The 15,617-nt window shown below is 44.8% G+C and overlaps 1 protein-coding gene across 2 annotated transcripts in view; it reads right to left on the bottom strand.

Moving 5' to 3' along the window:
• abcf3 (ATP-binding cassette, sub-family F (GCN20), member 3) overlaps nucleotides 1–15,617 on the bottom strand; it is a 190,980-nt gene that overhangs the window by 21,936 nt on the left and 153,427 nt on the right. For both annotated transcript variants that reach the window (XM_059991476.1, XM_059991485.1), the window contains exon 16: nucleotides 8,244–8,376. In XM_059991476.1, the coding sequence (XP_059847459.1) occupies nucleotides 8,244–8,376 (133 nt within the window). The remainder of the gene's footprint in view (nucleotides 1–8,243; nucleotides 8,377–15,617) is intronic.

Below are 15,617 nucleotides of genomic sequence, written 5' to 3'. Positions count from 1 at the left end.
TTCGGAAAAAGAGGGATGTCTACAATGGATACAGGCAGCATGGAGTAAAGGAATTGCTCGAGGAATATAAAGAATGTAAAAGGAATCTTAAGAAAGAGATTAGAAAAGCTAAAAGAAGATACGAGGTTGGTTTGGCAAATAAGGTGAAAGTAAATCCGAAAGGTTTCTACAGTTATATTAAAAGCAAGAGGGTAGTGAGGGATAAAATTGGCCCCTTAGAGAATCAGAGTGGTCAGCTATGTGTGGAGCCGAGGGAGATGGGAGAGATTTTGAATGATTTCTTCTCTTCGGTATTCACTAAGGAGAAGGATTTTGAATTGTGTAAGGTGTGGCAAACAAGTAAGGAAGTTATGGAACCTATGACAATTAAAGAGGTGGAAGTACTGGCGCTTTTAAGAAATTAAAAGTGGATAAATCTCCGGGTCCTGACAGGATATTCCCCAGGACCTTGAGGGAAGTTTGTGTAGAAATAGCAGGAGCTCTGACGGAGATCTTTAAGATGTCATTAGAAACGGGGATTGTGCCGGAGGATTGGCGTATTGCTCATGTGGTTCCATTGTTTAAAAAGGGTTCTAGAAGTAAGCCTAGCAATTACAGACCTGTCAGTTTGACATCAGTGGTGGGTAAATTAATGGAAAGTATTCTTAGAGATAGTATTAATAATTATCTGGATAGACAGGATCTGATTAGGAGTAGCCAGCATGGATTTGTGCGTGGAAGGTCATGTTTGACAAACCTTATTGAATTTTTTGAAGAAGTTACGAGGAACGTTGACGAGGGTAAGGCAGTGGATGTAGTCTATATGAACTTCAGCAAAGCCTTTGACAAAGTTCCACATGGAAGGTTAGTTAAGAAGGTTCAGTCGTTAGGTTTTAATGCTGGAGTAATAAAATGGATTCCACAGTGGCTAGATGGGAGATGCCAGAGAGTAGTGGTGGATAATTGTTTATCGGGATGGAGGCCGGTGACTAGCGGGGTGCCTCAGGGATCTGTTTTGGGCCCAATGTTGTTTGTAATATACATAAATGATCTGGATAATGGAGTGGTAAATTGGATTAGTAAGTATGTCGATGATACTAAGGTAGGAGGTGTTGTGGATAATGAGGTGGGTTTTCAAAGCTTGCAGGGAGATTTATGCCGGTTAGAAGAATGGGCTGAACATTGGCAGATGGAGTTTAATGCTGAGAAGTGTGAGGTTCCACATTTTGGCAGGAATAATCCAAATAGAACATACAGGGTAAATGGTAGGGCATTGAGGAATGCAGAGGAACAGAGAGATCTAGGAATAACAGTGCATAGTTCCCTGAAGGTGGAGACTCATGTAGATAGGGTGGTGAAGAAGGCTTTTGGAACGCTGGCCTTTATAAATCAAAGCATTGAGTACAGAAGTTGGAATGTAATGTTAAAATTGTACAAGGCATTGGTAAGGCCAAATTTAGAATATTGTGTGCAGTTCTGGTCACCGAATTATAGGAAAGATATCAATAAATTAGAGAGAGTTTAGAGACGATTTACTAGGATGTTACCTGGGTTTCAGCACTTAAGTTACAGAGAAAGGTTGAACAAGTTAGGTCTCTATTCATTGGAGCGTAGAAGGTTGAGGGGGAAATTTGATCGAGGTATTTAAAATTTTGAGAGGGATAGATAGAGTTGACGTGAATAGGCTGTTTCCATTGAGAGTAGGGGAGATTCAAACGAGAGGACATGATTTGAGAGTTAGGGGGCAGAAGTTTAAGGGAAACACGAGGGGGTATTTCTTTACTCAGAGAGTGATAGCTGTGTGGAATGAGCTTTCTGTAGAAGTAGTAGAAGCCAGTTCAGTTGTGATAAAATTGGATAGGTATATGGACAGGAAAGGAGTGGAGGGTTATGGGCTGAGTGCGGGTAGGTGGGACTAGGTGAGATTAAGAGTTCGGCATGGACTAGGAAGGCCGAGGTGGCCTGTTTCCGTGCTGTGATTGTTATATGGTTATATAATATAGTATTAATGGTAAGACTTTTGGCAGTGTGGAGGATCAGAGGGATCTTGGGGTGCATCCATAGGATACTCAAAACAGCTGCGCAGGTTGACTCTGTGGTTAAGAAGAAATATGGTATATTGGCCTTCATCAACCGTGGGATTGAGTTTAAGATCCAAGAGGTAATGTTACAGCTATATAGGACCCTGGGCAGACCCCACTTGGAGTACTGTGCTCAATCTGGTCAGCTCACTACAGGAAGGATGTGGAAATTATAGAAAGGGTGCACAGGAGATTTACAAGGATGTTGCCTGGATTGGGGAGCATGCCTTATGAGAATGAGTGAACTTGGCCTTTTCTCCTTCGAGCGACGAAGGATGAGAGGTGACCTGATAGAGGTGTACAAGATAATGAAAGGCATTGATCATGTGAATAGTCAGAGGCTTTTTCCCAGGGCTGAAATGGCTAACACGAGAGGGCACAGTTTTAAGGTGGTTGGAAGTAGGTACAGAGGAGATGTCAGGAGTGTGTTTTTTTTACACAGACAGCGGTGAGTGCGTGGAATGGGCTGCTGGCAACAGTGGTGGAGGTGAATATGGTAGGGTCTTTTAAGAAATTCCTTGATAGGTACGTGGAGCCTAATAAAAAGAGCACTAATAATTTACCCTAGGTAATTTCTAAAGTAAATAAAAGTTCAGCACAGCGTTGTGGGCCAAAGGGAGTGTATTGTGATGTAGGTTTTCTGTTTCTAAGTTAGCATGCCCACAATTTACTAATCCTTTTGAACGTGGAAGGAAGCACCTGGAGGAAACCCATGCGGTCATGGGGAGAATGTACAAACCCCTTACAGAGAGTGGCATCAATGAAACACAAGTTGCTGTAAATCATTATGTTAATCATTATGCCTCCGTGCCTCAAACAGTGGTGGTGGTGGTGGGAGAAACCCTCACCACATTTCATCAGTCGCTGGTGTGTACTTGAAGAACAGTCACATGCAAGGCAAGATGCGGTTGGGCTTGTTTTCAACTCGAACTGACACAGTGAATAAATAGACTATAAGTCATAGGAACAGAATTAAGTCAGTTGACATATTGAATCTGTTCCACCATTCCATCAGGGCTGATTTATTAATCCTCTCAATGCCATTCTCCTGACTTCTCCCCACAACCTTTGACACCCTAACTAATCAAGAACCTACCAAGCTCCGCTTTAAATATACAGTGCCTATAAAAAGTATTCACCCCCCCCCCCCCGGAAGTTTTCATGTTTTGCTTTACAATATTGAATCACAGTGGATTTAATTTGACTTTTTTTTGACACTTTTGTGTCAAAGTGAAAACAGATCGCTACATAATGATCTAAATTAATCACAAATATAAAATACAAAATAGTTGATTTCATAAATATTCACACCCTTCAAGGCAGTATTTAGATGTGTCATGGTCCGGATCGGTTCCCCTTTAAATTTAGTTAAGTTGCGATCCGGACCATTGACGCCTTGTTCCCTTTTAATTCCGTTTCACGCGTCCCTTGAGCTGGGCAATCAAGGTAATTTACCCTCGACCCGAACCGGCAGCTTATAAGCCCCTGGCTTTAGCCGTTCGGCGCGAGAGTGTTAAGAAGCCTTCGCAAGTCGCTGCCACTACGACAAGCCAAAGTGATCCAGCCCGCATCGGAGTACCAGCAATTCGCCTTCCGTCGCCAGAGTGGTTCCAGGCAAGGTCAATCTACCAGGGGTGAGTTGAAGGCGGAGTCCCGGCTCGATGTCATGCCCAGAGTCTGTGTCTACCCCCTGAAGAAGAGTCCTGGCTCGGTGCCTGAGCTGAAGGCGGTCCTGACTTGATGTTCATGCCCTTTGTCCATGTCTACCCCCTGAAGAAGAGCCCTGGCTCGGTGCCTGAGTGGACAGCGGAGTCCTGTCTCGATGTTCTTACCCGTTGCCTCTGTTGGGCAGGTCCAGCCAGACTGCCACTGCCTGGTGGGATTCTACCCCCTTCCTACCCGTTGCCTCCGTCAGGCAGCTCCGGCTGGACTGCCGCTGCCCAGCGGGGGCTCCCCCCCTTTCTACCCATTGCTTCCCAAGGGCCATGGTGGTCCCAGTCCCCAGGGTCCGAGTCCAAGGTCCGCAGCTGTCCATGCTCCCCCTGTCCAAGACCAAGGTCCGCAGCTGTCCATGCTCCCCCTGTCCAAGACCAAGGTCTGCAGCTGTCCATGCTCCCCCATCCAAGTCCAAGGTCCGCAGCTGTCCATGCTCCCCCTGTCCAAGACCAAGGTCCGCAGCTGTCCATGCTCCCCCTGTCCAAGACCAAGGTCCGCGGCTGTCCATGCTCCCCCTGTCCAAGACCAAGGTCCGCAGCTGTCCATGCTCCCCCTGTCCAAGACCAAGGTCCGCGGCTGTCCATGCTCCCCCATCCGAGTCCAAGGTCCGCAGCTGTCCATGCTCCCCCTGTCCAAGACCAAGGTCCGCAGCTGTCCATGCTCCCCCTGTCCAAGACCAAGGTCCGCGGCTGTCCATGTTCCCCCTGTCCAAGACCAAGGTCCGCAGCTGTCCATGCTCCCCCTGTCCAAGTCCAAGGTCCGCAGCTGTCCATGTTCCCCCTGTCCAAGTCCAAGGTCCGCGGCTGTCCATGTTCCCCCTGTCCAAGTCCAAGGTCCGCAGCTGTCCATGCTCCCCCATCCGAGTCCAAGGTCCGCAGCTGTCCATGCTCCCCCATCCGAGTCCAAGGTCCGCAGCTGTCCATGCTCCCCCTGTCCAAGTCCAAGGTCCGCAGCTGTCCATGCTCCCCCTGTCCAAGACCAAGGTCCGCGGCTGTCCGTGCTCCCCCTGTCCAAGTCCAAGGTCCGCAGCTGTCCATGCTCCCCCTGTCCAAGACCAAGGTCCGCGGCTGTCCGTGCTCCCCCTGTCCAAGACCAAGGTCCGCAGCTGTCCATGCTCCCCCTGTCCAAGACCAAGGTCCGCGGCTGTCCATGCTCCCCCTGTCCAAGACCAAGGTCCGCGGCTGTCCGTGCTCCCCCTGTCCAAGTCCAAGGTCCGCAGCTGTCCATGCTCCCCCTGTCCAAGACCAAGGTCCGCGGCTGTCCGTGCTCCCCCTGTCCAAGACCAAGGTCCGCGGCTGTCCATGCTCCCCCTGTCCAAGACCAAGGTCCGCGGCTGTCCATGCTCCCCCTGTCCAAGACCAAGGTCCGCGGCTGTCCATGCTCCCCCTGTCCAAATCCAAGGTCCGCAGCTGTCCCAGTTCCTTGTTTCCAAGTCCCAGGTCCGTGGCGATCCAAGTCCCTAGTCCCCTAGTCCGCAGTTCATGTTTCTCTTTGTCCTCGATTTCACGATCTGTGTAGCGAGTAATAAACGCTATTTTATTGTACCTAAGAAAGACGTGTTTGTGTCCTGTGTGTGGGTCCTCTCCCAGCACCCTTATCCCAACCTCGTCACAAGATGTACCAACTACAGCCTTGAGTCTGTGTGAGCATGTCTCTATCAGCTTTGCACATCTGGACACTACAATCTTTCCTCATTCTTCATTGCAAAACTGCTCAAGCTCTGCCAGATTGTATGGGGATCATGAGTGAACAGCCCTTTTCAAGTCCAGACACAAATTCTCAATTGGATTGAGGTCTGGACTCTGACTTGGTCACACCAGGATGTTAACTTTGCCATTAGAATGGCCTAAGCCGGGGGTCGGCAACCTGCGGCTCCCGAGCCATTTGTGGCTCTTTCACCTCTGTGCTGCGGCTCCCTGTGGCTTTGGGAAATAATTGGTCAGTATTTAATTAAAATGTATTTTATGTTAGTTTGTTAGCTTTTGAAATGTAATTATGGTGATCTTGTACATTTCCTGCCACATCCGAAACGGCTCACAATTAGCCGGCATTCCGGCTAAGGGAGATAGCCTACGGGGGTTTGTGAGTACGCGTCTTTTGCAGCATCTGCGTCCATGGGGGCTGGGTTGAGGGAGGCTTAAAAGCAAGGCTGTTTAGTTCGAATAAAGCTATCTTTGACTGCAGTTTACTGACACCGCTACAACGTGTTTTTATCGCTGGCTGTCCAGACGGAAGGTGCTGAAACGCTTTGTCGCGTGTCTGGAAGAAGTGAAAACTTTCCTGGGCAGCAAAGGGCTCACCTTTCCTGAGCTGGAACAGCCAGAGTGGCTGGAAAAGCTACACTTCATGGTAGACATGACAGCGCACCTGAACACGCTGAACACAGCTCTTCAGGGGAAAGGACGTACAGCCCTGCACATGTTGGAGGATGTTTTGGCATTCGAGCGCAAGTTGACAGTGCTTGCCAGAGATTTACAGAAAGGCACTTTGTCTCACTTCCCCAATTTGAGAGAGTTCAAACAAGGTCACGACATGATAATTTCGGAGTATTTACATTCTGCAATCATCGCAATGCAAACATCGTTTGGGAAACGCTTCTGTGAGTTCAGAGAGGAAAAAAAACACATTATCCTTCCCGGTCACTCCCTTAAGCATCGATCCTTCCCTACTGAATACGACTGCATTGGCAGGTGTGAGTCAACCTGATCTTGAGATGGAACTGGCCGACATAGCCGACAAAGACATATGGGTGTCCAAGTTTAGACGCTTGACAGCAGACCTTGAAGATGTTGCCCGTCAGAAGGCCGTTCTTGCTCAGAAACACAAATGGAGTGATATTGAAAACCTCACAGATGACAGCTTGCGATCCTGTGTAAAGATGAAGGTGACATCATACAGCCCTGATGTGCAGACGCTGTGCGCTGAGGTCCAGGAGCAGAAATCCCATTAACCAAGTATGATAAATATTTTAATTGCCTATTATTTTACTTATATTCATATTTTTTCATAGTTCAGTGAAATAGTCCTTTCATTTTTCAGGCTGACAGCTGGCTGATGTTATTTTTGGTTTGCTGCTGGCGGAAAATTTAAGTTCGGCGTTTTTCATAAATACAAGAAGGACTCAAATAGACATTGAATATTTTACTTAAAAGTAACTTTCAACCCAACGTCTTTTTTTCGGAGTTCAAAATGTTTTTGTTGCATGCAGAAATGTAATTTCGTTTTCTCTGCAGGAGTTCATCAATTTCATAAATGCAACACATTATAGTTTGTTTATACATAGCATAAAGGCAAAAAAAAACGTTGTATGCAGTGTTATTTCATTTTAAATGTCAAACGGGTTTTGCGGCTCCCAGTGTTTTCTTTTCTGTGGGAAACGGGTCCAAGTGGCTCTTTCAGTGGTAAAGGTTGCTGACCCCTGGCCTAAGCCATTCCTGTGTAGCTTCAGCTTTATCCTCAGGGTCATTTTCTTATTGGAAAACAAATCTCCCAAGTCGCAGTTCTCTTGCAAACTTTTCCTCCAAGATTTCCCTCTATTTTGCGACATTCATTTTACCCTCTGCCTTCACAGGCCTTCCAGGACCTGCTGCAGTGAAGCATCCCCACAGCGTGATGCAGCCACCACCATGCTTCACGGTAGGAATGGTGAGTTTTTGATGATGTGCAGTGTTTGGCTTATGCCAAACATAGCGTTTATTGGTTACAAGGGTGTAATTGGGCAGCACGGGCTCGTTGGCTTGGAAAAGGCCTACTACCATGCAGTATCACTAAATGATAGGGCACCATAACAGCATACCAGTAAGTATGCACTTTTACAGCTCAGGGTATCGGAGTTTGCAGTTCAAATGCAGCATCGTTTGTAAGGAGTTTGTACATTCTCCCTGTGTACTGTATGGGTTTCCTCCCACAGTCGAAAGGCCTACTGGTTAGTAGGTTAATTGGTTATTGTAACTTGCCCTGTGATTGGGCTAGGGTTCAATCAGTGGATTTCTGAGCGGTGCAGCTCATTGGCCCTGAAGGGCCAGGTCTGCACTGTATCTCTAAATAAATAAAGATGTGACAGCCACAGAGGAGTTTACAAACACTTGTCAGGCATGCACTGTTCCCTTACAGATCACAATACCATTCCACCTGTACCCTGCCTTCCATATCATGCCTGTGCTGTTATAGAGCATTACAGCACAGAAACAGGTCCTTCAGTCCATCTAGTCCATGCTGAACTGTTACTCTGTCTGCTCCCATTGACCTTCACCTGGACCATAGCCCTCCATACTCTTCCTATCCTTGTACTTATCAAAACATCTCTTAAATGTTGAAAATGCTTTCACATCCACCTTTCCTCTGGCCATTCATTTCACACTCGCACCAGCCTCTGAGTGAAGAAGTTCCTCCTTGTGTTCTGTTAAGCATTTCACCTTTCACCCTTAACCCTTGACATCCAATAAGTCAGAGAATAAATATACGTACAATGCAAATCCGTGACTCCTGATCAGCAGACACTGAGAGGTTTTTGAAGATGGGACATTCAGTAGTATAACCGAAGTCTACATCAGTCATCTGTAATATCGGAGGTGACAGCTTCTCAAAATTTTCAGGGAACCTGAGGAGGGAAGGCAAGAGCAATAACAAGTAATTCATAGGAGAATACAGATGCCGTGCTGGATTACAGAAACTAGCTGAGGTCCCCTTCATTTATTTGGGACACTATGCCACTTAATTGGGACAGGAGATTGTTGCTGAACAGATTCTAATTAGTGTGAGTTGTGAGGCTGTTAGACACTACAACATATTTAGAGCAAACAGTTTTAAATAGTGTCACTTTCAAGTGTTTGTGACAAAAATCATTGTTTTTTGATAGCTGGCGAGAAATAAGTAGAAAGATGGTTCAGAACTGCTTTGCTCATGGCTGTTTTAAGCATTCAGGCTTGGAGAAGTCATTAACAGCCGGGAGTGAAAATGAAACAACTTCATTACTTCAACAAGTTAGGATCTACGAAGAATTTGAAGATATCGACAATTATGTTGAATGTTACAATGAAAATGAAGATTTGGAGAACGCAATCATCAAAGCATTGATTGAAGGCAGTCCATTATCTGGACTAGGTCCTACTGATAATTTTGGTCACTTACAGTCAATAAAAGTGAATATGGCAGCGTACACTGGATGAATTCCTCTACTGATAACTATTAGGAACTAATACACAGTTTCATAGTATTGTAGTGACATTGGCATTGTTCTAAGTTGTTCCATGTTTTCTTTAAATACATAATTGGTTACTCAGTTAAGTGATAGTTTGCCTTTCTGATAGTTTTTTAACTATTTCCATGAAACTTCAACCAACTGGGGCAGGTGTTTAATTGGGCCTAAACATACTGGTCACAATGTGTTCTGATTAACCAAACATACTGGGAATGCAGTTAAATTACAAATGAGATGCAAGACTTTAACATCCAATGGGAAGAGTAGCCAGAGGCCATGGGAACATAAAGGAAAGCGTAATGTTACTACAGTGCCAATGACCCATGTTCAATTCCAGCCACTGCCTGTAAGGAGTTTGTATGGTCTCACAGAGATCGCATGGGTTTCCACCCACATCTCAAAGGCGTACAGGGTAGCATTAGAGAGTTATGTGCATGCTATGTTGGCGCCAAAGCACGGTGACACTTGTGAGCTGCCCCTTGCACATCCTCAGACGTGTTGGTTGTTGAAGCATACGACACATTTCACTGTATGTTTTAATGTACATGTCACAAATAAAGCTAATATAATGTAATCAAAATGGGGTGTATGTGGTGTCCAGGATGGTGTAGCCCCTCTGGTGAAGGGATTTGTTGTGCCCAATCTGGAGCATCTCATTCAGCTTTGGTCTCCACCATACACTCAGCTCTCACCTGTGGCTCCAAGTAGCGACAAAACTGGGGCCACACCCCGGTGCACAATTTGACAAGCGGGCTAAGACAGGTGAGGGTAGTTGGCAGGCCTCGTACCCTGGGGAGATAGGGACATGCCTGCGCTAGCATGTGAAGTCAATTCTGGTAAACTGGGTGGATGAGATCAACAGTGTGACCCAATGGCCAGGAAAGCGGTTCTTCAACAAGGCACAGATGATGTCATGGTCATCCATTGCAAACAAGGAAGTCTCCAGTTTGTGATAACTACTTGTGCCACGGAACTTCTGAAGCGAGAGAGTGAAACTGCCCCAGTGAAACAGCTTTTCTACTTTACAAATTCTCTCACACAGGCTTCCTGCTATTACTCGATATGATGGACAACCACCAACGTAATCAAAATAGCAAGCATCCTAATCCATCATTCTCTATTTCAGCAAGGTGGGACAATAACATGCCTGTCTCATGCTACACATGAGCCTCTCCAGATTGAACACAGAATAATTCATTCTTGTGCTTCATCTGTACATATTTTGAACAAAGGCTTTTTCTATTCTATCCACCTGGCCATTTTTATTAGGTCTCAATCTCACCTACTTACTCAATTAACCATCAAAAAATTATTTAATTAGATCACAAGAAACATTTGTGGTGCTGTTCTGATTTATTGTACAATGTGCTTGTTAAATTACCCTGCAACTTGAGTTATCCTGTGAAATTAAATACAACTGAAGCTCTAAAGATGGATTGTGCACTTACTCAAATATCTGTTTATAATCCAGTTTTTGCCAAGTTCTGTCTCACACTGTTCAAATCAGCCTCCCCCAACCACCACAAAATTCAGAGCCTTAACTTGAGGACCACCATTACCCCTTTCTTGTAACTACTTTTAAGCACATGTGCAGTACTGTGCAAAAGGTATGTGTGTGTGTGTGTGTGTGTGTGTGTGTATATAAGCTAGGGTGCCTAAAACCTTTGCACAGTACTGTAGTAATTTTATGTATTAGACTGTACTGCTGCCACAAAAAAAGACAAATTTAATGACATAAACTGGTTCTGATATGGTTCTCCATTGTAGACTGAGAATGGGAAGGGGGCAGGGGAGAGGGGAATCACAGTTGGGATAAGGGAAGGAAGATGGAAGGGAGCAGAACACCCAAACCCAACCTCACTATCAAACCCACAGATAAGGGAGGTGCTGTAACAGTCTAACATACTGACCTCTACGTTGCTGAGGCCCTGCGATAGCTCTGTCCCCCTCCACTTACCTACCCCTCAAACGGGACCCCATTCAGGAACACCAGGCTGTCGTCTGTCACACCACCACCAACCTTACTGATTCTGGGGATCTCCGATTCTCCGCCACCAACCTCATAGTTCCCATACACCACACCTCCTGTTTTACTTTCTACCCAAGGTCGACAAATCCACTTGTCCAGGTAGACAAAATCACAAACAAGGGAAAATCTGCAGATGTTGGAATCCAAGCAACACACACAAAATGCTGGAAGAACTCAGCAAGCCAAGCACATCTATGGAAAGAGGTACAGTTGATGTTTCAGGCCGAAACTTTTCTGTCGGACTGGAGTAAAGAGCTGGAGTGCAGATGTAACAGGTGGGGGAGGGGAGAGAGAAACACAAGGTGATAGGTGTGGTGATATCATGTGTCATGTGTCAGAATGTGATTGGACCCAATTGTGAGCATGCACAGAACTGACAGTGATCGAAAAGCTTGAATGTTAAGACGTGGTTGCTGTTTGCTGTTAAACAGAAGTTCTAGTTATGTTCTTGCAAAATATGTGTCTTTATGAGTAACCCACGGTACGTATAAAGAACACAACATGGAGTCAGAAGTCGGTCTGGAAGAAGAATTCGTTTCACTAACAAGGGAGAAGTGAAGATAATCGAAAAAAGAGCGTGAATTTTTTTGTTGTTTGCTAACAGCTTTAATGGAAGTTTTGCAACCCCCATCGATGCTTCAGCTGACTGGGGATGTAGCTGAAAACTGGAAAAGATTTAAACAGCATTTTGAAATTTATTTATCGGCGAATGGAGCAGATAATAAAATGGAGAAAATGAAAGCTACAATTCTACTCCACGTGATTGGGAATGATGCATTTAAGGTATATTACCATTATACATTTGAAAATGGAGATAATTTGAATCTAAAAGCGATAATTGGCAAGTTTGAAGCATTTTGTATACCAAAGCGCAATGTGACGTATGAACGGTACAAATTCTTTACATGCAAGCAGAAAGCTGGTCAAACGATTGATCAATTTGTTATGGAAGTAAGAAAACACAGTTAAGCATGCCAGTTTGCAGGGCTGACGGACTCCTCATTAAAGACAGAATTGTCTGTGACATTCTGGATAATGCTCTGAGAGAAAGACTCTTAAGAGAACCAGAAGTAAATTTAGAAAAAGCTTTTGACATCGCAGGCTAAAGAGCTTTTTTTATTGAGAGCAGCATAGATGCTGTAAAGCACAAACATAAAAGAAAAAATAATGAAGCGATAATGAAACCGACGGACAGCAAGACGTCATCTGAAAGAAAAAAGTTGGTGATCGCTGTGAGTGGCAGCACTGACCTAAAAAGTGTCCAGAGTATGGAAAAATGTGCAATCACTGCAGTAAGAGCAATCATTTTTCACGCTGTTGCAGAAGCAGAAAGGAAATAAAACACGTGCTTGAAAATGAACATGAAGAGTTTTATATAGATGTGCTTTGTGAAAATAAACAAAGTAAGAATGACTGGACTATGCCATTGCAAGTAAACCAAAACAATATTCTGTATAAACTGGATACTGGAGCTAAATGTTCTTGCAGAATCTGAGCATTAAAGCCAAGACCAAAGTTACATCAGACAAATATAAAAGTGACTGGGTATTCAGGTGCAGACATTCCAGTTAAAGGAACATGTCACACAAAAATATGGTGCATACACTTCCATTCGTGGTCGTGCCTAAGAATGTACAGTCAATACTTTGTTTATCTGCCTGTGAGAGACTGAATTTGGTGAAGAGTATTAGTCCTGGGCAGTGACACAGAGTCAGAATACAGTGACTTGATGAAAGAGGGAGAGAGAACAGAATTTGATTCCAATGCAGCAAAAGTAAAAGAAGTCATAAAGAAAGATCCCAGACCCATCCCTTTGTTACCAGCATCTGACAAAGCATTGCCAGCAAAACCAAACTTGCCGGTACAGTACAATACTGTTCTGAAGCCAAGGTGTAACAAGAATCAGGATCCAATTGAAGAAGTGAAAGCACAAGTGAAGGAATTGAGAAGTTTTATTGAAATGATGAAGTCTCAGCTTAAAAAAAGAGATCACACAGTGAATGAATGAATTGCAATTTCTTCTCAAAGACCTCAAGAAAGAGCCAACTTCGGAGTTTCTGTTAACTGATGCAGAGCAGACGACACATAAAAATAAGAATGAAACACGAGAACTGGGTGAACCACTTAGAAGGTTTACTCAAGTTCGTAAACCCCTAGAGAGACTGATAGAGACATGTTAAATTATGTATTTGTTTAGATTAATGTTGCTAATTGTTTCCTTTTTAAGAAAAGGAAGATGTGGTGTATCATGTGTTATGTGTCAGAACGTGATTGGACCGAGTTGTGAGCATGCGCAGAACTGACAGAATTATCGAGAAGCTTGTGTGTTAAGATGTGGTTGCTGTTCATGCCATCAGGTTGGAGGCTACCCAAATGGAATATAAGGTGTTGTTCTCCAACCAAGTGTGGCCTCATCATGACAGTGGAGGAGGTCATGATGGACATAGTGGAATGGGAATGGGAAGGAGAATTAAAATGGGTGGCCACTGTGAGATCCTGCTTGTTCTGACTTTGATGTTTGGTAGAGCAGTGTCACAATCTGCGTCGGCTCTCACTGATATACAGGAGGTCACAATGGGAGCACTGAACACAGTAAATAACTCCAATAGACTTACAGGTGAAGTGTTGCCTCACCTGTAATTTAGGGCCCTGAATGGTAGTGAGGGAGGAGGTGTAGGGGCAGGTGTAGCACCTGTTCTGCTTACAATGTTAAGTACTAGCAGAGATGAATGGACAAGGGAGTCGCAAAGGGAGTGATCCCTGTGGAAAGAAGAAAGTGGGGGTGGGGGTGGGGGGGGGGGAAGAGGGAAAGATGTGCGTGGTGCTGGATTATGTGCTGGACGTGGAGGCTGGTGGGGTGGTAGGTGAGGACAAGTGGAACCCTACCCCTGGTAAGCTGGCAGGAAGATGGGGTAAGAGCAGATATGCATGAAATGGAAGAGATGCAGTTGAGGGCAGCGTTGATAGGGAAGGAAGGGAAGTCCCATTCTTTGAAAAGGAGGGCATCTCCTTTATTCCAGAATGAAAAGCCTAATTCTGAGAGCAGATGCAGCAGAGACGGAGGAATTGAGAGAAGGGGATGGCATTTTTACAAGTAGCAGGGTGGTACGAGGTGTAGTCCAGGTAGCTGTGAGAGTCCATTGGTTTATAATAGACATCAGTAGACAAGCTGTCTCCAGAGATAGAGACAGTGAGGTCGAGAAAGAGAAGGGAGGTGTCGGAAATGAACAGGTGAATTTGAGGGCAGGGTGGAGGTTGGAGGCAAAGTGGATGAAATCGACATGTTCAGCATGGGTGCACTTTTCCTACAGTACATTGACGACTGCATTGGTGCTGCTTCCTGTGGGCAAGGAGATAAGGTGAGAGAGGGAAGTTTTCATGTTTTATTGTTTTACAACTCTGAATCACAGTGGATTCAATTGGCTTTTTTTGACATTGATCAACAGAAAAAGACTTCCATGTCAAAGTGAAAACAAATCTCCACAAAGTGATCTGAGTTAATTACAAGTATAAACCATAAACTAATTGATTGCATAAGTTTTTACTTCCTTCAAATCAGAATTTAGTAGATGCAACAACTATAGCCTTGAGTCTGTGTGGATAGGTCTCCAACAGCTTTGCACATCTGGACACCACAATTCTTCCCCATTCTTCTTTACAAAACTGCTCAAGCTCTGTCAGATTGCATGAGGATCATGAGTGAACAGCTTTTTTCAAGTCCAGCCACAAATTCACAATTGGATTGTCTGCACTCTGACTTGGCCACTCCAGGACATTAACTTTGTTATTCTTAAGCCATTCCTGTGTAGCTTTGGCTTTATGCTTGGGGTTATTTTCTTACTAGAATACAAATCTTCTCCCAAGTCGCAGTTCTCCTGCAGATTGTACCAGGTTTCTTTCAGGAAATCCCTGTATTTTGCTGCATTCATTTTACCCACTACCTTCATAAGCCTTCCAGAGCCTGTTGCAGTGAAGCAACCCTAGCATGATGCAGTCACCACCATGCTTCACGGTATGCAAGATATGTTTTTGACTATGTGCGGTGTTTGGCTTACAACAAACATAGTGTTCAGTCAGATGGCCAAAAAGCTTTGGTTTTATCAGACCACAGAACCTTCTTCCAGCTAACTTCAGAGTTTCCGATATGCCTTCTGGCAAACTCTAGCTGAGATTCCATGTGAGGTTTTCTCCCCCAACAGTGGGTTTCTCTTTGCCACTCTCCCATAAAGCTGCGACTGATGAATCACCTGGGCAACAGTTGTTGTATCCATAGTCTCTCCCATCTCAGACACTGAAGCTTGTAACTCCTCCAGAGTTGTCACAGGTCCTTTGATGGCCTACCTCACTGGTCCCCTTCTTGCACAGTCACTCAGTTTTCGAGGATAACCTGCTCTAAGCAGATTTACAGCTGTGTCATATTCTTTTCCATTTCTTGATGATTGCTTGACTGTAGTTTTTGCCAGGATACTGACTCAGCAGCAGTTGGACCTTCCGGATACAGGTGTGTTCTTACTACGATCAATTGAAACACCTTGAATGCACACAGGTGATCTCCGTTTAACTAATTATGAGACTTCTAAAAACCAACTGGCAGTACCAGTGATGATTTGGT

Source organism: Hypanus sabinus, chromosome 2, assembly GCF_030144855.1.
Source record: "Hypanus sabinus isolate sHypSab1 chromosome 2, sHypSab1.hap1, whole genome shotgun sequence".
Lineage (NCBI taxonomy): Eukaryota > Metazoa > Chordata > Chondrichthyes > Myliobatiformes > Dasyatidae > Hypanus > Hypanus sabinus.
The sequence above is the reverse complement of the archived record's forward strand: the minus strand, read 5'-3'. Positions and strand labels throughout refer to the sequence as shown.